Below are 24,388 nucleotides of genomic sequence, written 5' to 3' on the forward strand. Positions count from 1 at the left end.
TGCTAGGGCATGCCCTGGAAGTCCCAATGAGGACTCATTTGAGTCTTCAAACCCAGACAGAGCTCCATGTGGTCGGTGCATTTTCTCCAACCGCCCTCTCTGTCACTGTGTGTGCATGAATTTCAAGAAAAGGGGGTAACTTTCCCCTCGTTAGTAGAGAGAGGGACCTCTTGTTTTCTGGTCATTCTCACCCGTGTGCTGCCAAGCCCAGGACAAGCCTTTGAGTCTGAAGTTACCTTCCAGCCCTGTCTGATGGCCCCTCCCTCCAAGCCTTGCTTCCCGGAGAGCAGGCAGGAATGCAAACCTGACAACCTTGTGCAGGGTGGCCTACTCAAGGTGGAGGAGGGTGGTTTAGTCAGCACTGTACTGTGATGTGATTGTGATGCTTGGGCTGATTTGATAGTCCTGAAGGCATCTTATTGGACTATCCAAGTCCAGCCAGGGCTCCAGTAAGCCGAATGTGTTCGCACCAAGGGCCCATTTTACTCGATGTGCATGAATTACAAGAAAGGCAGGTTGCAATCCTCCAGATTAGAAGAGACAAGGTATGATGGACCCCATTGTCTTCCGATCTTTCTCACCAGGAGCTGCGAGGACCTGGGTTGGCCCGCCCTGGGGTCCCAAGGGCCTGAGTCTGTGGCTGCTTTCCAGCTCTGTCCAATGGCCCTTTCCTCTGAGAGCAGGCAGGGATGCAAAGTTGACATCCACATGTAGGGCGGGCCGCATGGGACATGTTTAGCCAGCACAGTACTGTACTGGGAATTGACTGCTTGGCCAGCCTTGGCAGTTGTTTCAAGCAAAGAGTGTTAATCTTACCTGGACTGTCCGAATCCCGAGACTGCCTTTTGTGGATGCAACTCAGCAGAGCGAAGGCCAAGCAGCTTGCCAGCTTGTAAAGTGGGCTGACCAGAGTGGATGGAGTCAGGTGATACTAGTCCCTCGGTGCAGCCATGTGGTCTGGGCCCCCTGTGCCTGTCTGTTGACCTTTTCTACCCCAGGCATTTGCACAGCTGCTCGGTACGATCGTGGGATGGCCCAGCTTCTCAGGCTGGGATACAGAAACCCTGTGTCTTGCTCAGGCTGCAGCTTGGTCCGACTCTCCCTTTGATGTCATGGAGCAGGCCGGGACAGGGAAAGCTGGTGCCTGTGTGCCTGTGTGACTGCCCTGTCCCCCCAACCCCCTGCAGGCAAGAAGGGGCTCGCAAAGCAGGCTCCCGAGAGGTGTGAACGTCTGTCCAGGATGGGCAGACAGTTCCTCCTCCCGTTCAGCAGGTGGGGATTTCTGGTTGATCCTGCGAGTACCATATGCTTGTATCAAAGATTAAGCCATGCATGCATAAGTACATACAGCTGGTACAGTGAAACTGCCAATGGCTCATTAAATCAGTTATGGTTCCTTTGATCCCTCCATCTGCTACTTGGAAAGTTATGGAAATTCTAGAGCTAATGCATGCCAAAGAACCCTGACATCTCTGGATGCAAACATTTATGAGACCAAGACCAACCCTGGGTTGTCTGGCCACTTTGATGACTCTATATAACTTCAGGCTGATCACACGTCCCCATGACGGCGATGATACAAACAAATGTCTGCCCTATCAACTTTCAATGGTACTTTCTGTGTCTATCACACAGGTAACTGTGAATCAGGGTTCGAATCCAGAGAGCTACCTATGTGTTTTTTGCAGTCTTGCTACAAGCATTGTCTCTCGCAGACAGCACTGTGAGGAATACCTTAAAATATACCGTGGGGAGGGGGGAAGGGGAGTAACCTGCTGGCCCTTGCTCATAATTTGATGCCTTTCTAGCCCATTTCAATTCCAAGTTCCGCAAGCAATTGTTTTTCTCTATGTCCTTGTATTTCTTCCACCCCATGAGTCTGAGTAATATCTTACACTGCTGCCATCAGAGCATTTTTTATTTTTACATGTGTCTGTAGTATTTGACTTCTGGAAATCAACAAGAGTGTATGGCCCTCTGTGTTTGCTGGAGTATGTCGGCCCCACCCAACCTCCCCTTCTCTCTCCCTTTTTGTGGCTTCCAGCCTCAACTCTCTCTGTTCCTGCACCTTCCTCACTGTCTCTTTCTATCTATTCCAGCCCTCACTCTTTCTCTTGCACAGAAATCTTCTACCCCTCTCTCTTTTACATGTGTCAAGGCACACTGGAGCTTGGACACAACTAAGGCGGCTGGCCAATGAATCCCTCCAACCATCACTTGTGACTTTGTAAATGCTTATACAGTTACGGCACATACATTAGCAAAGCCAATAGCGTTGAGCAGCCATCTTGGCTATTCAATTGGTATTCTTAATTAAAATTATACCATTCAATGATGGTCATCATGTATGCATCATCCAACAGTCTCTTTCAGGAGAAACATGGCGGCGGGCTGACGCCGGCTGTGGGAGCTCCGATCTGGTCAGGAGATCTCCCCATGCAATCTATCGCCGCTCTATGTTTTCTGACACTTACTTGACGGTGAGCGAATAGGAGAGGCATTTCTTCTCTCATTCAGCACTGTTTTTTATATGTTCGCTTTTTCCTTTTTTCCCTGTATTGCGGAATTGTGAGACCACGGGAGAGGTGAGAGGCCGGCAGCAGGACCCTGAAGGAGCGGTCGCCTTTGCCCAATGGGAGCGGAGCCTGTAGCAAAGCCGAAGGAGGCGGAGGGAGCTGTCAGTGTGAAGCAGGAGAACTGTGGAGAACGTCGGGCAAGGTTATGGCGGCGGATGAGGACGGCGGTCGCCAGAATTAGCTTCCGAACTCCTGTGGTGGAGACATCTGCGTATGGTCAGTAGGGGAAAGGTGGGGCAGCCTGTCGCAGTGCTCACAGAGTGGTGGGAGCGTTGTGGGAGATTGGTCCCTGGTAGGTTTTCCCCAGACCTTGGGGTCAATAGCAGTGCCCCTTTCGCCATTGCGGTGCGGAGGGATGGACATTGCCCCAGAACAGGCTCTTAATGCATGCTGTGGAGCCTGCTCTAGAGTGGAGGGGGAATTCCCCTGTGTCAGATTTCAAAGGGGGTAGTGAAAAAGAAAGCGAGAAAACAGTACCAGCGCCGTTTGCTAAAAACAGATATCAGCTGCGCTATAATTCCGACCTTCAAAAGACCAGCCTCTTTCCACCACAGGTTCTTGCAGGTCCGGAGGCATTAATTCCACTTACCCCCCGATGGAGGAAGAAAGAGAAGAAAGAGAGGAAGGAGAAAATCACAAGGTCAGGGGAGTCTAAAAAACGGAAACTACCAAAAAATTGCCCCCCCTTGCTAAAACCTACTCCATCATTAAAATCTTATTTTAAAATTATGAAGCAGGTGACTGTCTCCAAGGGGGGTACGCTTCCTTCTCCAACCCTCACTCCACAGGCTATGGCCACGGCGCCTATAGCTCTTCCTGTCCCCGTTGAAAATAGATACTCCTCCTTAGTGTGTGACCTAGATGTAGACCCAGATGTAGAGGACCTGGCCTCTCCTGATCTAGAGACATCCACCCCTCAAATTGTTCCCTTAATAGCACCCTGCTTTTCATCTTCTACCGATGTTGAAGTGGTTGAGAGGGAAAATGGCAGCCCCTTAGAGACAGCATCGGCAGATTCAGGCAGCGGCCTCCTACAGTTAGGGTCACTCTTACAGTACCTGAGAGGCGACCTACTATCTAAATTTGAGATCTCCAAGGCCAATCAAAAGAGCATTCAAGAGAAGTGTTCTAATTTGGAAGCCAAACTTGACGATGTCTGCAAACGGACAGGGGTATTGAAGAGGAGGTGGCCGTACTCTCAGGAGTAACACAACGACACGAGAGGGATATAACAGCCCTTCAAGCTCAGAACAGAACACTTCAGATGGATATCGAGAGACTGGAGATCCAGTCCAGAAGAAATAATCTGACATTTTTGAAGATTCCGGAGGGGGCTGAGAATGGGGATGTTAAGTCACTCGTATGTAAACTTATCAGAGAGGGAGTCTTAAAGGACAGGCTGGACATAGATCTTGAAATGGAAATCCAGAGGGCCCATAGAGATCCTTTTAGGCAGCACCCTGATAGGAAAGCTCCCAGAAAAGTTCTAGTCAACTTTCACACCTATGCTATTAAGAAGTTGATATTTGGAAGAGCACTGACTGATAACACACTTCAGATTGACTCCACAAAATACCTAATTCGCTCTGATGTGGGTAAAGACACAGCGCAGAGGCAGTGGGAGCTAGGGAATAGGATGCCCAATCTGAGAAGTATGGGTGCACAGGTTCAAATGAAGTTCCCGGCCTTTTTAAAAGTAATGTGGAGGAATAACACTTTTCTCTCCCCAAGAAGTCGACACTTTACTAATTCTAATGAAAGAAAGCTCTCAGTAGAGTGTCTTCCTTTCCTCCTCTCTTTCTCTACTGTATTTAATGTAGTGGAATTTGCAACTTCTAGCGATTCAAGAAAATAGAAAAAAAAGGGGGAAAAAAAGAATATAAGGTATAGTGCACAGTACACTTAGCTACCTACTATCCACAATGGGGGTGATCCTGACCAGATTTAGTGAGTCCCCGATTGGCGACAAGATCGCCAGAGCAGGTAGGGGGGGGGGGGGGTCCTCATGGGAGGTGGGCAGCTTTGTTGGGTGGCAGGGGTAAAAAGGCAAAAAAATCAATCCTCATATAACCATGAAAATAAAGAAAGATATTTTTTTGGGGGCGGGAGTCGGATTTGATTCATTTAAAGAAATATTAAGATGACCAGTATTTCCAATAAGATCAAGATCATCTGCTGGAATGTTAATGGTCTGAGGGATAGGAGAAAGATGTCCAGAGTGAGTGAATTTTTGAATAACTCCAGGGCCCATATCTGCTTACTCGAGGCAACCCATCTAGAAATGCAAGAGTGTAAGTTAGCATTTGGTAAACTTCGGTGGGTCCAAGATATTCTCTGCTCTGACCAGAGTGGTAGTACAAGAGGAGTGGCTGTAGTGATTAGAACTAACGCTGGGATCAGAGTGGAGAAGTTTGAGACAGATCATTCTGGGAGGTGGTTGGTGGCCTCATTATTAGTGGTTAGCACTCCATTTGTATGTGCAGTCAATTATGGGCCCAATCAAGATGTCCCAGGGGCTCTCCTGAAGTTAAAAGTTAGCCTATCTGCTATGGCAATACCTGTTATTCTAGGGGGGGGATTTTAACTTGATTTTGGATGAAAAATTGGACCCCACCTCGAGGGTTAAATTCACACCCCCTCATAAATCTCGAATGGAGCTGAAGAATATCATTAAAGACTTCAATCTAATAGATATATGGCGAGCTAAAAACGGCAGTAAAAGGGATTTCTCCTTCTACAGCCGAAGATATAGACATCACTCCAGAATTCTCTTTTTTCAGCAGTGGAATCCATTTCTTATATTCTAGCTCTGCTGTCTGATCATTCTGTTGTGGAGTTGGCTATCCATTTTAAGCAGAAGGAGCAGCATAGAAGGTGGACCTTGGATAGATCGTTACTATCTAAGGACGAAGTTAAGTTGGACATAATAACCCAGACAGAGGAGTACTTTAGGCATAACTATGGCTCCACAAGTGATCAGATGGTATGGGAGGCGTTTAAAGCTTTCCTCAGAGGTCTACTGAGCACCCTGATGATTAGAAGGAATACACTTAGGAGGAGAATGGAGGAAGAGTGTCTCTTGAAGCTTAGGTTAAAAGAGCAGGAGCTCCAGAGAGCATCAGTGGATCAGTCAAATACTGTACCACGTCTACAAACTGAGCTAGATGGCTTACGGGTAGAGTATCAAGCAAGCCTTGATAAGATCTTAAAAGATAGGTGGGACGCTAGAAAGCTTCAAAATTTCGCTTATGGGCAAAAATGTGGTCTTCTGGCCTGGAAAACCAGGGCAAATAGGGTTAGAAATCAGATCAATAGCTTATTTCTGTGTAGTACAGGAACTGTTACCTATGATGAAGACCTAATCAGGGAAGAGGCTAGACTATTTATGCAAGGCCTTTATAAGGCAGACACCTGCTCCACTCCACAGAGAGCTGAAGACTGGTTGAACCAGTTAGAGCTCCCCAATATATCTGATGCGGATAGAGCCCTCCTTAGTTCTAGTATTAGTGAGAGCGAAGTCAGAATTTAGATTAAGAAAATGACCAGGGGAAAAGCAGCCGGCCCGGACGGGCTTCCAGTAGAGCTATATTTGATAGCTCTCGATAAAGTTGTGTCTGTCTTGACGATTTTGTTTAATAAGATCTTTTTAGCAGGTGAGACTGCCCCAAAATCATGGTCTGAAGCTACTGTTACCCTATTATTGAAGTCCAACAAAGATCCTTTAAGAATTGAGTCTTATAGACTGATTTCATTGTTGAACTCAGACTATAAGATATTTGCGGGGTCCTGACACCTAGAATGGCAAGAGTTATCAAAAATATTGTTCACCAAGATCAGAGGGGCTTTATTCCTGATAGGCAACTAAATTAACTAACATTCCAAGCTATTGCGGCAATTGATGTTGCAATTGATAAGAAGCTTCCGCTGACTCTTGTAGCCATTGATGCCGCTAAGGCTTTTGACCAAGTCAACTGGTCATATCTGGGAAGGCCTTAGCGGGGTTTGGATTCCCAATTAATTTCGTGACAGCAATTAGGTCCCTCTACTGCACCCCGCAAGCAAAAATTTTAGCTAATGGATCTCTCACAGCCTGGGTAACAATCGATTGCGGAACTAGGCAAGGGTGCCCTCTGTCACCTTTATTGTTTAATTTATACATTGAACCTTTTGTTTGTCAGCTTAGGTCTGATTCCGTAATTAAGCCTTTTAAAATCACAGATCTCGAATTAAAATTTGCTTTATATGCCGACGATTTACTTATGTTTACTTCAAATCCAGCAGAAGCCATCCCAAGATTAATAGATCACGTGGAAGCTTTTGGGGCTATCTCAGGATACAGTATAAACAAAGACAAAACTGAGATTATGGAGTGGCATCAAGATGCAGGGACACCAGGAGCTAAGACTCGAATGAGGTATTTGGGGGTACATCTGGCCCCCAAAAAATTGATGATATACCAAAAATAAATCTGGATAGAGTCTCAAAGGACGTTTGTGGTCTGCTCCAGCGGTGGTCAAGCCTCCCATTAAACATCTTTGGGAGGGTTAACCTGATAAAGATGATCATTCTTCCAAAAATAACATTTCTATTCAAAACTATTCCTTTATCCTTTCCGACACCGGATATTGCAAAATTACAGGGAAAAATAGGATCCTTTCTTTGGAATACCAAGTCCCCAAGAATTTCCTGGAAAAACCTAAGGAGAAGTCTAAACACAGGAGGGCTCGCTCTTCCAGACCAGAAATACTTGTTTATTGTCATTATTTTCAATTTAAAAACTTCAGATTACTGGCCAATAGAACAGACTCATCTTCACTAGGCATACGTTTTAAAGCTCTGTTGCAAGATATACCGCAGAGACAAGAGTTCTTTCTTTTTAAGTTTGGGGACCCAAAGTTTTTCAAAAAAGTGAGGCGTAAGATTTTGGGTGCAGCTTTGAAAAACTGGGTATATATCAGGAAAAGTCTTAACATTCCCTATTATACATTTCAGGCCCCGATTTGGGATTCTCCCGGTACATCAGCTTGTCTTAATGATCAACTGTCCCTGCCCTTGAGGTTGGCAGGGTTAGATTGCTGGGGGGATCTCTAAAAAGATTCGAAGCTTTTGAGTTGGGAGTCCCTTTCTAGTTTGACTGGGGGGACACTCACTAGATTTAAGTACTATCAGTTGTCAGGATGGTGGGCAACCCTATCTTGGGACTTTGAAGAATTGAACTCAAAATTTGACTCAGTATCTAGGAAGGGTAGATGGAAGCACGAGATCTCTTTTTGGTACTGGGCCACATTAGAGACTGAGCGTATTACTGATCTTGAGTTACAAAAACTTTGGGGTAATCTTTCAAGTCTAAACATTGACAACATTAAGGACCTATGGATTGATTCCTTTACCATCTTACATGCAGTGGTTAAGCCTGCCGCGCTGTTAGACCTGACATCATTGGCTTGAGTCTCTCCTCCATTTTTTCTGTTTGCCTCTACTGTTTTACGATGTTTTGCTGGTATATGCTTTGGGCGCGGTGTCACTGCTGATCAGTGCCACAGCGCAAGTGCTCCCTATGTTAAATTGTTGTATCTAGTGTATCCATGTTTGGCTTATTTGGTTTACTGTCAGTCCCTCGTCTAGTGCACCAGGAGTGCCGGGGCTTGTAAATACAAATGCCGCTCGTGGGCTTGCAGCACGTGTTGTGCCACCCACAGGAGCGGCCTTGTAAAAGAATGTCTACGGGTCGGTCATTGCGAGACCCACGTGCAGTCTTGTACTGTCACGCAGGCTGCGCAAGTATACCTACTTGCCAGCCCCTCAAACCTTCCCTTGACTTCATGTTAGTCACCCCTACAGTAGGCCCACGGGCAGGGTGCATTGTAAGTATAAGGTAGGACACGCCTGACCAAGTTGGCATGCCCTAATAGTGAATTACCGCCATCTTCGTTCTTCACTATTGCAAGGTAGCCTGCTCTCCAGTAGTTAGAATGGGCCGCCGGGATTATTAATGCTATGATCCTAGCTGGCTCGGGGAGCATAGTGCAATGTCGAGTTTGGTATCCCTGAACTCGGGGTTTAATTACGCTTCCGTTGGTGTGGATGGTTTTTGGACTCTGGGTTCGAAAATAGCACTTTTAGCAAGTGTCTATTTTCTTGTCTAATCATATCTGGTTTCTGCTGGTCTTGCGTGTGTGTGACAGGAGCTGGGTGGCTCCACAGGTCTGGATGAGTCAGTGTGGGATGAGTGGGACATTTGCGTTGAGAGTAGGGGGAGAGTAGTTGCTGATAGCCTGCCCTGCCTGATACAATGCTGGCTCCACCTCCTGCCAAGCGGCTGATGGCTCCGTGCCTGCCATGGACGATCCTAGCCCCACCTCCTGCCAGGAGGCCGATGGCTCTGCTCCTGCCAGTGTCAATGCTGGCTCCACCTCCTGCTGGGCGTCTGAGGACCCAGCCCCGCTCAATGAATAGGCCAGGTGCTACTGCCTAGCTCCACCCACCACAGACCCAGGATGTTGGGAAAGCCCCCGGCATGGACAAAGGGATCAAAGCCGGAAAGGGGTATAAGAGAAGGACCCCTGAACCAAGAATTTAGATCACTTCTGACAAGGAACCCTGTAACCAAGGACAAGAGGCCTGCTGATCTAAGGACTGCCTACCCCTTCTGCCAGTGTGCTGTTGTTGGGGGAATCCTGCAGTGCTTCTTTATTTTTGCCAAGGAACCAGGAGAGAGGAACTGTGTGTGTACTCTCACGCTTGCTAAGAAAATCTCCAAGGACTGGAAGAGTGCCAGTCTCCTGCTGAAGTCACAGGGCTAAAGGACTTCATCTGCTAAGGTGCTATTTGCTGGAAGTGTGAATCCAGCGCCTCTGAAAGAACCAGCAATCACGACGACCGGACGCCGGGCCCGACCGACGCCAGCAGCAACGCCAGTGAGTGGGAGTACGGCTCTAGCTCCAGAGGACCTCGTGTCTGCACCGCTGCTGACCGCATCAACCGTGTGCCCACCGACGCCGTGAGCGCTGCTCACCCTGTGCAACCGCACCATCGACGACGCCTGCTGAGGCCTGCTTGACACCGAAGGCGCGAGGCCAGATCGTTCGACGCCGCTGATCATCGTGTGCTCATTTTCCAAGGTACTGTGTTGTTAGGGGTCCGTGTGACTCCGGGCTTGACGTAGCGCTCCTTGCGGTCGACGCCGAAACCCTTGGGTTAACTTTGCCTCCACGTCGTGTAGCCCCCGGGTGGGTTACCCTGTTGCTAAGAACTGTATTGCCAAGAAGAAGATCGCTTGATACTAAAGACTTTTCGTGCTGAAGAAGAAACTACCTTTGAACTATCCCTTTTTCCTTCCCAGAGTATTTATTCCGATTGTGTACCGTCTTGTCGTTATTTGGTCTTGTGCTAAGCCTTATATAAAGATACTTATTTTTATAATACTACTGTGTCGTGTCCATTTGTAGTGTATTCACTGTGTTACTGTATGTGGTCATAATTGCTTAACACACAGCCTCTGAGATAAGCCTGTTCTGCTCTGCCAAGCTACCAAGGGGGTGAGCAGGGGTTATCGAAGGGTGTGATCCCCTTGCCCTGACTAGAAAAGGAGTGTCCCTATTTGTCAGAAGTGCATACCTCTGCCAACTAGAGACAGCCGGTTCTAACACGCGCTAAAAAGAAACCATTTATATACCATGTATAGGGTTTACATAACTCCTAAAAACTAATTAAGTTTACTAGCATGGAATATTTTTGCCCAAGATGTAGGCACCCTGCCGCGGATGATCTCCATATGTTTGTCGACTGTCCAGAGATAAGAAACTACTGGATTAAGATACAGGAATTTTGAAAGATGTCCTCCAACAACAATTGGAAGTCACCTCGAGGACTATTTTCTCTGGACTGAGGACAGATTACCATCTTAATGAACTCCCTACAAAATTTATTTTTTATGCTATCCTTCTAGCAAGGCGCGAAATTTGCAGAGCCTGGAAAGATGTAAACCCTCCAACCTTTTCAGAATGCCTAAAATATATAATCGTTACAAGTGAATCTGATATGGCATGTGACAGTACAAGTAACGATAAGATCTGGGCGGCCCTCGTGGCTTGGCGTAACAGGTAAATGGTCATCCAATGATTCTCCCGGGCACTATTGGTTCTTTTTCTCCAAAGTAACACGGGGCCCCCGTTGTGGTGTGAAATGGAGTGGACTAAGAAAACAGTAGCGACTTGAGGGATCTGGCACCCTTTCATATATATTGGTCTACAACATTAGGGTCGGAACAGGATGACCAATTGTGAAGGGACGTGTTATTTCCCGTCAAGAATGTCCAACATAGTATATGAGGAAAACCAAAAAAAAAAATGTATGCATCATGGAGCGGTAAAAATATCAGCGCCACACTGTTAAAGGGTGTGGTGATGTGAGGCAACATTTATCAGTATCAGTAGGTGTTCCACCTGTAGTTTAAAAACAGCTCTCCTTGTCCAAGCTAAAGACAATCCCACCAATTTGGGTGAGAAAAGCACAAAGGTGGGAAAGAGAAGGAGAACGAGAATATGAGGATTTGTTAACTCTCTACTCCCTGCATCACAGATGTTATGATGTTAGCATACTAGTAGTTGGGAGTGGGTGGAGCTAGGGGGCCTGAGGAAGAGGAGGAGCGGACACAGGAAGAGGGCAGTTAGAGTAGGGACAGGGTATGAGCATGATGTACTTAATAAAGCTCCAGCTTAGACAACAATAAGCGTCTGTGTTTATTGTAGGAGGATGCTACAACTGGCGACGAGGGTGGGATGCAGCAAGCCCCACTGTGTGCAGAGCCCCACGAAGAAGCCCTGTCCCAAGCAGCTGTGAAAACGCTGCTGGATAGAACCACGCTGCCGCCTGGAGGTCGAGGCCAGCAGCTGTTAAAAGTGACCCCCCAAAGTCTGTGAGGGAGCAGAGGGGCAGAAGGAACAAGCGCTGAATGGCTCGAGAGCAAAGCAGTTCGTCGCGCTGGAAAAAGCGCCTCACGCTGGAAGCGTGTGTCCGAGGTGCAGAGCCGGTGTGCAGGAATCGGGAGCCCACTCCGACCCTGTGGAGTGCCCAGAGAGGTAAAAAAAAAAGTGCCCCAGAAGTGTGGACGGTGTCCACAGCGTGCCGCCAGCAAGCGCTGCTGAGAGCGCTGAAATCCGAGCCCGGGCGTCGGAAAACCTCACGCCTGATGCGTGAGGTTAGGGAGGTCATCGGCGAAAAAAAAAAAGCGGGAACTGCGGAGGCGAGCCGGGAGCCCACCCCGATCTCACCTGATGTCCGTGGTGGCGGAGGAGGAGTGAATCCTGGCGTGGACTGCCCCAGAAGCCGACCGCCGGTGAGTCCTGAGTGCCCCCGAGTGAATGAGCCTGGAGAGCCAGCCTCGTGTGTGACGGCAGTGACGGCGGCCATCTTTAAGTCAGGCGCTCGTCAGGACAGACCCTTTAGCTTTTAATGAGCGGCCATTTTGAAGTCACGCAAGAAAAGATAAACAAGCATTGGCAAACGGAGATAAACAAGCACTGGCAAAAGTGAATAAACAAGCACTGGCGAAGAGCATACAAGCATTGGCACATACAAAGGAACGAGCATTGGTACATGCAAATAGACAAACATTGATACATGCAAATCAACAAGCATTGGACAAACGGAAACAAGTATTGGCGAAGGGTAATCAAGCATTGGTACATGCAAAGACAAATATTGGCGAAGAGTAAACAAGCATTGGTACATACAAAGACAAGTATTGGCGAAGAGTAAACAAGCACTGGTACATGCAAAGAAACAAGCATTGATCCATGCAAAGAGACAAGCACTGATACATGCAGATCAACAAGCATTGGACAAATCGTGGCAAAGGAAGAAAACAGGCATTGGTGAAGGCCAAACAAGCATTGGCGAAAAACCAAACAAGCATTGGCAAAGACCAGACAAGCGCTGGCGAAGACCAAACAAGCAGTGACGAAGGCTGAACAAGTGTTGGCGAAGGCCAACCAAGCACTGGCGAAGAACCAACGAGTATCGATGGGAGCAAATAAACAAACATTGGTATATGCAAATAAACAAGCGGTGGCGAAGACCAAACAAACATTGGCAAAGACAAGCGAGCAAGCATTGGTGCATGCAAACAAACAAACATTGGTGTATGGAAATAAACAAACATTGGTACATGCAAGTCAACGAGCCTTGGTATGTGCAAATAAACAAGCACTGATAAATGCAAAGAAATAGGCATTGGTCATGCAAATAAACAAGCGTGGACAACTATGAACAAGTCTTGGCAACCAAACAGAATATGCACATGCTAACACGAGAGTGAATCAACTAACAAGCAAGAGCAGCCACAAGAGTGACTTACCAAACAAGCATTGACAAAACAGAGATTAGCACGGGTGGAAACGCGAACAGTGAGAAACGCAAGCGAATGCGCAGAGGCGGATATAATGAAGTAACGCGTGTCCATAACAGAAGCGACAAGCAAACATAAACAAAGACAACACATGAATAATTACAACGGAACGAGCACTAGCCAAAGCAAGTGTGGAGTAGCCGATGAACACACACAACAAGCAAGTGAAACCCAACATTGTCACTAACCATGGATAAATTCAAGGGTGCAATGTTGACCAAACACGAATACACGGAAGAAAGTACTAATAATCAAGCTCAAGCAACTGAAACCCGAAGAAAAATGCACAGCACAATGCCCTGCGTCTACGACAGATCGGAACCTTTTTCTCTCATGGCAGGAGGAGACGTAGCTCAATGTTTCAATTCACACCTTGAAGCATCGCCCCCAGCGGCACGGATTGACGATTGGATCCAGGGCCTCAAACGGCACTGGTGGCTGGAAGCATTGGACAATTTCTTGAAAGCCAGCGGTGAGCAAAGAGAAAGAAAATGTCTGGTGCTACTCCTCCATCTGGTGGGGCCCGGGGGCCGATGCCCAATTAGAAAATTTTCCAAAGAAGAAGCAGACCTCTATGATAGACTCCAAGAGGAACTCTGTGCCCATCTCAATGCACAGGCAGAGGTGGATCATAATCGCATGGTCTTCAACACAGCCCGGCAGGAACCAGGCGAACCATTGCCGCATTTCATCACTCGGTTGCAAAGTCTGGTACATGGCTGCCATTTCAACACGTTTACAAATGAGGACGCTGTTCGGCTCCGAATAATTGAAGGTTGTGAAAACCTCCTAAACAAGGCACAAAATACTGAGAGGGCATTGATCGCTAAAGGAAATTATCAAGAAAGCCGAAATTGGAATGCAAGTCCAAACAAGAGACAAATTGAGGGATGTGCATCTGAGTACAAAACGTCGAGATACCTGGGAAGAGAGAACCCAGAAATCCAACAAACACAAAAGGAGAGAGAGAGAAGGCAGACCAGCGAAAAGACAGAAAAGACAGCGGGGGAGACATGGTGACAAGGAAAGTGACAAGGAATACTCAGAGTCAGATTACTCAGCGTCCGACCACTCAGAAACAACCAAAGATTACTCAGAGTCAACCATCCAAAGAACAACTCCCCGGAATTATTCATCCCCCAGGAGTCCCTCAAGAAGTCAGTCAAAGCGTAACACACGCTACTCTGATAAAGAGGGAGCGTCCAGTGGGACAGATTGCACTCCTGGACAAAATGACATTCTGCACAACCAGTGGGGGAGAAAGACAAACCATAGAAGAAGGGGCTGCCGTGGTCAACAAAGGAAATCGACGCCGGAACATCAATCGCCAAGGAGTGAAGGTGAGTCCGAGGAAACAGCTGGCAGGAGAACACACCACCAACAGATCAGAGATACTAGAGCACCAAACAATTGGGAAGGAGAACCAGATCACACAAGACGAACTGGTCCCTCACAACAACAACAAGCAAGAAAAGATCCATGCATTCATGGGCCCCAAAGCATCCATGGGCCCCGCGACAACGAAGAAACAGAGCGTAGATGGGTAACATCAGGCGAGTAAGGACTAAGAGGCAAAAGCTTGGGATCAAGCACAAGGAACAAGCACGGAATCTTCAAACAATCTCCCAAATAAGACAACATTGAAGATGTTCCAACAAAGACACACGGAGAAGCTTTTCAAAGACAATTCCGAGGTGGAAAGCAGCTCGTCACGGACTACCCGGTTCCGAAGACCACCTGGTAAGACATTCCCAAAGGAACACTCACAGAGGGAACTGACGGAGCACCCCTCTGATTCAGAAAGCACGTCGGCAGAGTCGTGGTCCCGACAACGACCACGCGCAAAATTCTTAAAGAAACATTCTCAGAGGGAAGTGAGGGAGAACCCCTCTGATTCAGATAGCATTTCGGTCCGATCCTTTGAGTCGACAGAGTCGTGGTCCCGACAACGGCCATGGCGCCAAGCACCTGAACACATCAGCGAACCAAGGGACACTCTTCCCGTCAAGAGCGACATGTCTCACACCAATGTCAATGCACACTCGATCACTCCACCAGACAACCTGTCACATCGAGCATCGGTGCATCGCGACACAAATACTACACCGTCACCCCGGGTAGGGGCAGCAAAGTTGACTCGAAGGTCCTGGTCCTGGTCCTATAAAATGGAATCAGACATCGTGGCCATTAGCACCCAAATAAAAACGGACCAACCAGTCGATCTGCAAAGGAAGCCAGACATGTCAGGAGAGCCAAGTCATCATCGGATGAGAACAAGACACGCAAATATTCAGCCGGTTCCAGGGTCTGCCTGTTCTAGGCGCGAGCAGGCGTGGGAGAGACAACCCGAGACAGCAAATCAATCTCCAAGTCATACCAAGATGACCTCCACCGTTCATACCCCACCGGCTAGCATCCCAGACTCGAAACAGGAAGACAGTGTTGTTCTTGACCTGACAAAGCAAAAGGAAGTAAAAATACATGGAGACACTCGTCAGGGAACTAGGATAACATCCCTTTGGAAAAGAGGCCGAGCGTCACGTGAGCAAGAGCCACAAAGGAGGACAGACTGCCGATATCAAACTGAGCTTGCCATAGGCACCTCAGACACAGAAGGCTCCATCTCTCCAGACATCAGCAACGGAGCTTGTCTATTCAAAGACGAACCATTGGCAATCACGAAGAGGAAAGAAACTATGTTGACGGCGGAGTCCGAGCAGTGGCGAGTCACGAGAAACATCTCGCACTTTAAGAAGCTGTCACAGGATACCTCCAGAATCCTGATGAGTGAAATGGACACGCCCAGTTCGGATGAACTGCATTCAGATGATCGTGAGAGCACTGCTCCGATCATTGAGACACTAAGTAATAATAGTCCGAGAGCCAGGTCGCCACGACCTCATCGTGACATACATCCACTCAAGAGACTGATCGTAGAGACAGACTGAGAAGTCAGTATGTTTTGTTTGTTTTGTCACAAAGGGGGGAGATGTTATGATGTTAGCATACTAGTAGTTGGGAGTGGGTGGAGCTAGGGGGCCAGAGGAAGAGGAGGAGCGGACACAGGAAGAGGGCAGTTAGAGTAGGGACAGGGTATGAGCATGATGTACTTAATAAAGCTCCAGCTTAGACAACAATAAGCGTCTGTGTTTATTGTAGCAGGATGCTACAACAACAATTGTGACACCGACCAAATTCAAATGGTAAATCCTGAAAGAAGGGCAGCATCTCTTCAGTCACATCTAAGTCAGCGGCCAGGCCAAGGATCCCAGTGCAAACAGTTGTCCTTTGTGAACCTCCAGAATCACCAGTTTACATCAGAAAAACTAGGGCATTCACTGCATTATGCCAGAAGTGAGTATGACTTTGAAAGTCTGTACTAACTGCCTCAGGAATCCCTCCGGTAATTTGCAACCTGTTCTCCATGACAGATACTGTTGATTCAAACCTCCAGTCTCGTTTACACCATCAACATTGTTTTTTTACACTTCATCCATCTTCAAAAATGATTTCTAATGCTCCGTTCATCTCCTTCTGCCCGCTCAGTTGTTCGTCAGCTGTTTGCCAAATGAAACATTCGTATTCTTATCATCATCCTCACCCCTTTTCTTTCAAGCGAGGGGGGTGGAAAAAGTCATGTTTATTTCTCCAAGAATGTTTCTATGCCATACCATTGCTATATTAGATAAAGATCACTGTTTCTTTGTAACTTCCCCAACTGGCCCGATGAAACTAGTGCTAAAATAGTGGAGGCCTCGCTTAGGCCCCACAATATGGTGGCAGCCGCACACTAGGACTTTTTCTCTTGGTGACCTAACTATGCTGACGCAAACAAGGCATAACTAAGAGATGCCATTTATAGTGTTTTCGTTGGCAAAGTCACATCCTTGGACACACCATTATCAGCACCTATACATAAGCTTGTGTGGCCTCATCTGAATGGCATCATATTGTGCTCAGCCCCCAACTGGTGGGCGGCGTCTAATACGTCTAAACTGACATCAAACTTCTGTCTGCACAACTATGAACAACTGTGAATACATGCTGCAGCACCACGGAAGAAAGACATATTGTCTCTAATACTTGCTGCTTTTAAGGCATTTTATGATATGAGTAGAGTCAACCAGAGAATTGTAGACGATTCACTTTTGTTTTACCCGTACAAATTGCATCAATACCCTAAGATACCACAAATGTGGTTGGCAGAAATATATTAATCAAGCAAATCCACTGGCACTTGTTCTTGCAGTACTCACATTGTTTTTTTGAGGTTTTTATTGTTAGGTTTTCTCGGCAACATAAACAGGGACCACACATATGGCCGTTCCCAAAAAATGGCAATCCAGTCTGAACTGCGCTGCCACATCAACTCTGAAGGGGTACAGAAACAACCTCAACCCCTCACTTAGCCTTGTGTTAAGCTTAGGGTTACTTCCTCAGGCAGCAGAAAGGTGATGGGCAAAATGCTTGACTCAATCTGAGCGCTATGCAATTACTTTTGATCAAATATGCTTATGCAATGCATATCACTGAAATGGCAGCACATCTTATCAGTCACCACTGCTGGGAATGCTATGTTGCACACTAATAGTTACTTTCTGTAAGTATAACTTACATTTTATTTTCATTTACTATGGTAATTAAAAATGATTTGCCCCTGCACAGGCTTGGTCTGTACCACCCCAAGGTGCATGCTGGGTAACCTGCCCCAATCTTCCAAATCTGATCACAAAGCTCAGGCCTATAAAGTGAAGTTGATCTTATTTTGTAAAAAAAAATCGCCATTCTTGTCTTGCAGGGGTTTCAGTGAGGGAACACGTTGTTTAGAGTCCATTCACGTATCCATAAAGTTTATTCTGGTCATACTGACGAGAGACATGGTGGTTCTCCATCCTGACTGCTTGTCATGCGAGATCAGCAGCTAAAGCAAATGCCTTTGTTTAATAAAAAATGTGAACAATCGAAAGGCTCCAGCAGGGTTCTCTGGGATGCTTTAGAGTACACAGATTTGGAATGTGCATAATTGAGCATACCAAGAAAAATAAGGATTTCAATTGAAAATATTTGATTAGTATCAAAAACGCCATTTAAAATTCCATTAATAAATTTCCGGGATACATTATAGATAATCATGAGAATCAGAAGTAAGTCACTAAAGAAATAGCAATATCCATTTCTTGCTTTGCTAAATGAACCCATGTTCACCCAGTATAATAAGATAAGCCAACAGAAGATTTCCACTAAGATGAAATTGATTTAGCAACTAGCTCCTGATTATGCAGGAGTCACATTTATGCATGGGGATACCATGTTGGCATATTTACCTTTTCCAGGCGGTATTACTGTGTCTAAATCCAGCTACTTGGAGTAATTTTTCCCAGAATAGAAAGTACCTTTTTGACCTTGGAATACTGCACCAAAATTCATGTTTTCACCCTTCTGGGGTGAATACTTTGCCCAAATCCACATTGCTTGGAGCAAGGGTTATTTAGTGCAGGGGCTGTGTAGTGGCTGGTTAGGTGGCAGGCAAACGGGCAGGGGGACCTGGGTGTTGCAGGGCTGGACAGGACTCAACTGGGCGAAGTATTGTTTGCTAACACTGCCCTGTCATCCCTGTGCATATGTGCCCTGTGTGCCCCGTATCTGTGTGCATGGCCTATGGCTGTTACTGCTCACAGGGTGGGGAGCCTAGAGGCTAAGCCCATTGTTAGTCTTCGGCTGTACCAATACTCTGGGCTGATGCTGTTGGAAAGAAGCAGAGGTCAAACTGTGCACCCACCTGTATCACTTGCCTTGCCATTACCTCTACTCTGGTTTCACCAAGTCAGGAGATACTGAACTTTTCGTAGCATCGTGAAGCAGTATTCCCCCAGGGATTATGTGGTGCTCTTCTGCTAAACCAACCTTGACTGTCTGGCATTAAAGGTTCTGTAGTTAACCTTTTTCCTCTTTGGTCCTTTTAAGGTCAAGCCTGGGCAGTGCATGCACTGCTCTGCGAGGCATGCTGTATTCAGGTATGGACTTGAAGCTCCGCCCATTTTCTAACCATCTTTCCAATTAGCTTATTGTTACTTTGCTTTCAAAACTGTCGCTTCTAATTTATGAATAGGCTTATTAGTCCCTCCTTAGTACCACCTTGTCTGCATTTGTAACCTCCCATGAAGGGTGGACTTTTTACTCATGCTGTTACACGATCTGTTTTATCTACAGTCTGTGAGCCACTATTTTCTTAAGGAGTTTCTCCTACTGCAGGCATGACATGCTTTACTGCAACGGCGTCCGCTTTGATTGTTTTTTTTGTTTTCGAGCACTTCTGTTATTTTCAGTGCGACCATGCGCACTTTCAGTTTCATTTTTAACCCGCCATGCGTGTTTTCAATTTCACAATGCCGGCTGCTTATGGGCAGCATCCCACTCTCCTTGACCATGGACATGAAGAACGTCAAGAAGTTTAGGAACCACTTCCTGCTCAGGAGGAACTCGGCCTCAGAGGAGTTAGCTCTGCCCATGAAGAATGAGAAGAAGCAGCAGGAAAACTGCCACACAACTGCCCTTCTCTCAGGTAACGGACTTCTTCTTGGCGATGGCTGTATAAACCACTTCTCTCCCTGGTGTCTTAGCACACTGAATCAGACTTCTAACTGCCTGTTTAAATCTATAAACCGGCATCGCAGACTGTACCGCAGCACAATAATATAACACGATATAAAAGCATAACAAAGACATAACACATAGATCAAGCATTTGCAATGCAATAGGTCTTGCATATTCGAACCTTTGACCTATTGGTATTGTAAATGACAGTGCCTTTTATTTATGTGCACTTTGAACTTATAGTTGTTGCTTGCAGGTTTTTTAAACAAATAAATAAAAGCAATTGTCATTTACATTGCCAATATCTCAAAATCTCGCAAATGCGAGACCTATTGCATTGCAAATGCCTGTTTTTCTTCAGTGAGTGGACTTTCTTGTGACGTCCCTTAGAGCTTCATTAGGACATCTTACTTGTCTAAGCTCAGATGTACCCTAGACAACTTACTGCTGCGGTCATCCACTCCCACGATTTTCAGTTATACACCTATACAAGCAATATTCGAACAATATTTAGCTTGAGTGGTCGTCCCTTAGGTACTCTTTGATCAGTAATGATTATCGGAAGTAAGCACTGCTGGCTGAAACGGGATAATAATAAAACAGATCTTGGTCACTGGTGAAAAACCTAATGTCTCCTACTGTACAATCAATACTTCTGTGCCTTGAGACCCTCACAGGTGAGTAGCGCGCTTACAATTCCCTGATTGATTGATTGATTGAATACTTTGCCTAGTTCTCCTTTCTGCTGCTGCGCCGACAAACTTACTGTAGTGCCTAGTGGCCTGATGGGTGATAGTGTGCTTCACATATCTTTAATAACATAAAATAATGAAATATAATAGACGGCTCTGCCATACTCATGATCGGACCCCATATGAAATACCTGACATTCATCAATAGTTAAATGATATTTTCAACATTTCGATTTCATAATTACGATGATCAAACTTTAGATTTTCTATCAGAGGTAACATTTTAGAGATAGATTCACAAACTAAATTGAAAAAAACTAACAACAGGGTTACATTGAAATAACATGTGAACCAATGTATCACCCTCATCAATATGGGCCAGATGTACAAAGCATTTTCATGATCGCAAGTGCTCGTATTCGGTGTTTCCAACCATAAAATTGATTTTTCCTATGTCCAAATCCCACTTTTGGAGGCAGATTTTTTTTCCAAATGGGATCCCAAATGACCACCGATTTGGTATTTGGTACTTAATATAAAAAAAATGAGAATATAAAAAATATGTGAATACAAATACAATTGTTTAAGAAATGGCAGTTGTACAGAGGGCCACTGGCAACTCTTAGTAAACCTTTTTTTAAAGTTTGCTTTATTTAAAAGTTGTCACATTAAAGGTGGCCATCATCACTGTGATAGTTTCGAATTATAGTTTCCTATTATTATGCAACCTAGCTCATTAACATTCATGAGGTATGTAAATTAGAAATCCTGGAAATTAATGTGAACAATTTAAAAATATCAATAGGTATTCTTGCTGCATTTTAAATTCCTCACACCCTTTATGAATGCTAGTTTGGACATGACTTTAGTAATCAAGGAAGTGACTGTGGTTATAATTTAATGTGAAATAATCATCAGGTGAGTGGAAAAAATTGTGAACTGAAAGTTAAACAAGTAAAGATTACCGTGTTAGTAACCAAACGGATCATGTCAATCTTCACCATTCCATATATTCCAAGAGTGTCCACTCTATCCAAGTTAATTCTGTGGTTGTAAATTAACAGGTGTTTGCCATTTGCAGCCACCTGAAAAAGGAGAAGATGAGTATCTTAATTTATATGCTTATCACCTCACATAAATATCTGGAAACATGAAAGAGCTGATTAGATTTTAAATATATGTACGCTTTCAAAACTTTAAAACAATGCTGAGTAAAGAAAGACACGTGACTCAAATTTGCCACAGTGGAAGCTTTGCTTTAGTGTGTGAGCCCTAATGCAGGAAAATTCCACCAAAACACTGTATTCCTCGCCCACAAGGCCTGAAAAAACTCATAATCCAGTTGACACTCTTCCAAATGGTAGGCTACCAGTATATTGAGTTTTACATTTTCTACCAAAATATGTGAAGGTAAGCACACATCTTCAAGATACAAATATGTGGAGTTAAGATATTTTGGCTATCATATTGTGTAGCATGATATTTGTGTGCCTGATATTCTGACATATAAACATCCAAAATACTTTTTTGAATTTTTCTGCAAAATAGACGGTAGCATTTCTTGGATATTAGTATACATTTTCACTGGTAGGCCATTTTAACCTTCACAGAACGAAGAGAGAATGGAATAATATATGCATGTTATTAACTTCCACACGTTTTACTGGGAAGAGTACAGCTGAAGGCCTTTTCCCATAATCCCTCATTTCGCCTCATTGGGATTGACTTGTCGAACAGCTAGGGCAGTCTGCAGCTATAAACACTACATCTCCCAGCACGAGTCTTCATATCACTAATCGGCGACAACTCTGCAAGCACTCAGTAAATATAGCAGCCAACATAATTTCCCAACCTTGCCGACCTAACACAACACTGGGAATTACTTAGCAAACAACTAAGGCAGACCAAAGCCGAACAATGTTAACTCACTGCTCCTCAAAACACCTCCTAAGAAACAAAATAGCTACATTTTCTGGGAAAACACTATTAGACCTGGCATCCGTGGTGTGGCTTTTCCCCTAACCTTTTGCCTTCAACCACCCTATTTGCTGACTGCTTTAGGACTCTGCACAATTTACCACTCTAACCAGTGCTTAAGTGCTTGTGCTCTTTCCTTGTTACACGGTAGAATTGGCTTATACCAAACTGGCATATTTAATTTAATTGCAAGTCCCTATTAAAGTGGCACTACCTCTATCCAGGGTCTGTGAATTAAATGCTACTAGTTTCCTGCCTCCACACAAAGGCTGCTAACCCCCTGCAGTTAGTCTTGAGCTAGGACAGGGAAGGCAGGATGCCTGGGGACTTCAAAGGGAAACCAATAGAAGATTCTCCCCACTTCAAAGGCATAGCTGGGTATACATACTGGACCTCAGACACCAACTCTTCAGTACACTTCTGGACCTGTGGATGTTCCGTCAGGTAGGACTGCTGTGCTGCTGAAAAGGAATTCCACTCTTCTGGACTGCTGTCCGCTGTCTGTTCCTGTTGCCCTCTTGCTTGAGTGAGAAGGACTGAACCGGCATCTGTTGAACCAATAACCTCAGAGTGATTTCAAGGGCTAGTTGGCTGGCCTCCTGACTTGAGCCTAAGGGACAGAGGGCTCAAACAACTTTGACCCAACACCTGGACGTTGCCAGCTGTGAGTCTACCCTTGCATGTGGTGCCACCCCAGTCCTGGTCCCTTGGAAGTGGGCCTAAGGTGTTCTGCCAGTCTCTGTGAATCCAGCGGAACCTGCACATCTTCTCTGATGCATGGCAGCCCCCGAGCAGAATCTATACATCGCCACCATTGCCTGGGTCTTCCCCCTCACAAAGACCTGTATTGCATCATAGGCCTCATCGGTACAGCTGCTGTGCGCTGCATCCTCAATACAGGCCCTTGCATAGCTAGTCGATGGTATCCTCAACAATTAAGCCAAACTCCACATCCCAGCCTTGCAGCTCCTCAGAACCAACGCATTGACACGCTGTGTGCTGCAATCTCAACACAAGACTTTGCATCTCAAGCCCTGTCGACGGGATCCTCGAAAACGACACAGGGCCTCGCATTGCAGCCTCGCCTCATCTCAAAACCAACGCATCGCTTCAGCTGAGCAACGCATCTTCGAAACAGACCCTTGCAATGCTCCACAAACCAGGATTTTAAATTCTTTGTTCAGTGTGCCTAACTGGGGCCCTATAGCAGGGCTGCGCTCCATCACAGTTGGCCTAAACTTGTGACTTTGTCCCGGTCCAGAGCAAACAGATATCCACAGTTGGCTCTTTATGCTTTTTGCATTATTTTTACTGAAATCTTCAAAATTGCATATTTTCACTTCTACTGATTGGATTTTTGTCATTTTAGTCTTGTTATATTTAATAAAAATAACACTATTTTTCTAAATCTGATCCTTATTGAGTAGTGTTTTCACTTTAATAATGTTTGAGGTGCTGCACAAATACTTTACACATTCCCTCTGAATTAAGCCTGACTGCTTGCTCTGTGCCAAGCTACCAGGGGGTTGAGCACTGATTACATTGGGGGTAGCTTGTGCCTTACCTTGACTGGGATTGGGGTTGCTGCTGGGAAAGGGCTCACAAACCTGACAACCAGTAACCCAATTTCTCAAAAACACAAAAAAAATCATCATAAAAAATGGTCCTACACCTATCTCGTCTACAAGCATGATTCAACACCCATCACTCTCAACTGTGCAATAATAACTCAATCTTAATTTTGCAGAAAGGTTTACGACTGGAAGAACACATCTAGCTGAGATAACCTCCTATCGAGATTGATCTCAATGAAGCAAGTAATGCACAACAAATGCATGTCATAATTTGTTTTTGGAATACCATCTAAATTTTCACTTACGTTTAAGGCAAATTGTAACATTCATCTCTCCGTTCACGCAAAATTTTTTATTTAACAAACAATTCCCGAAGAGGTATTAGTTACTCGATGGCAAGCAATACCAGCAGTGAAACTTGACAGAAATTTAAAAAAACGAAATAATAGTGAATCCTTTGTTTTGGTATATGATCTGCCAGAAGAATTTAACTGCTAAGATATTGGCAAGGATATTGGCATCTATATTAATCAGCGACAGGGGACAATAAGAGTCACATTTATCTGG

At 45.5% G+C, this 24,388-nt stretch overlaps 1 protein-coding gene across 1 annotated transcript in view; it reads right to left on the bottom strand.

Moving 5' to 3' along the window:
- Positions 1-24,388, bottom strand: part of LGALS8 (galectin 8) — a 273,575-nt gene that overhangs the window by 105,954 nt on the left and 143,233 nt on the right. Inside the window, exon 5 of the mRNA XM_086926860.1 lies at positions 21,236-21,355. Coding sequence (XP_086782986.1) covers positions 21,236-21,355 — 120 coding nt within the window. The remainder of the gene's footprint in view (positions 1-21,235; positions 21,356-24,388) is intronic.

Source organism: Lissotriton vulgaris, chromosome 6 (assembly GCF_964263255.1).
Source record: "Lissotriton vulgaris chromosome 6, aLisVul1.2, whole genome shotgun sequence".
Classification (NCBI taxonomy): Eukaryota; Metazoa; Chordata; class Amphibia; order Caudata; family Salamandridae; genus Lissotriton; species Lissotriton vulgaris.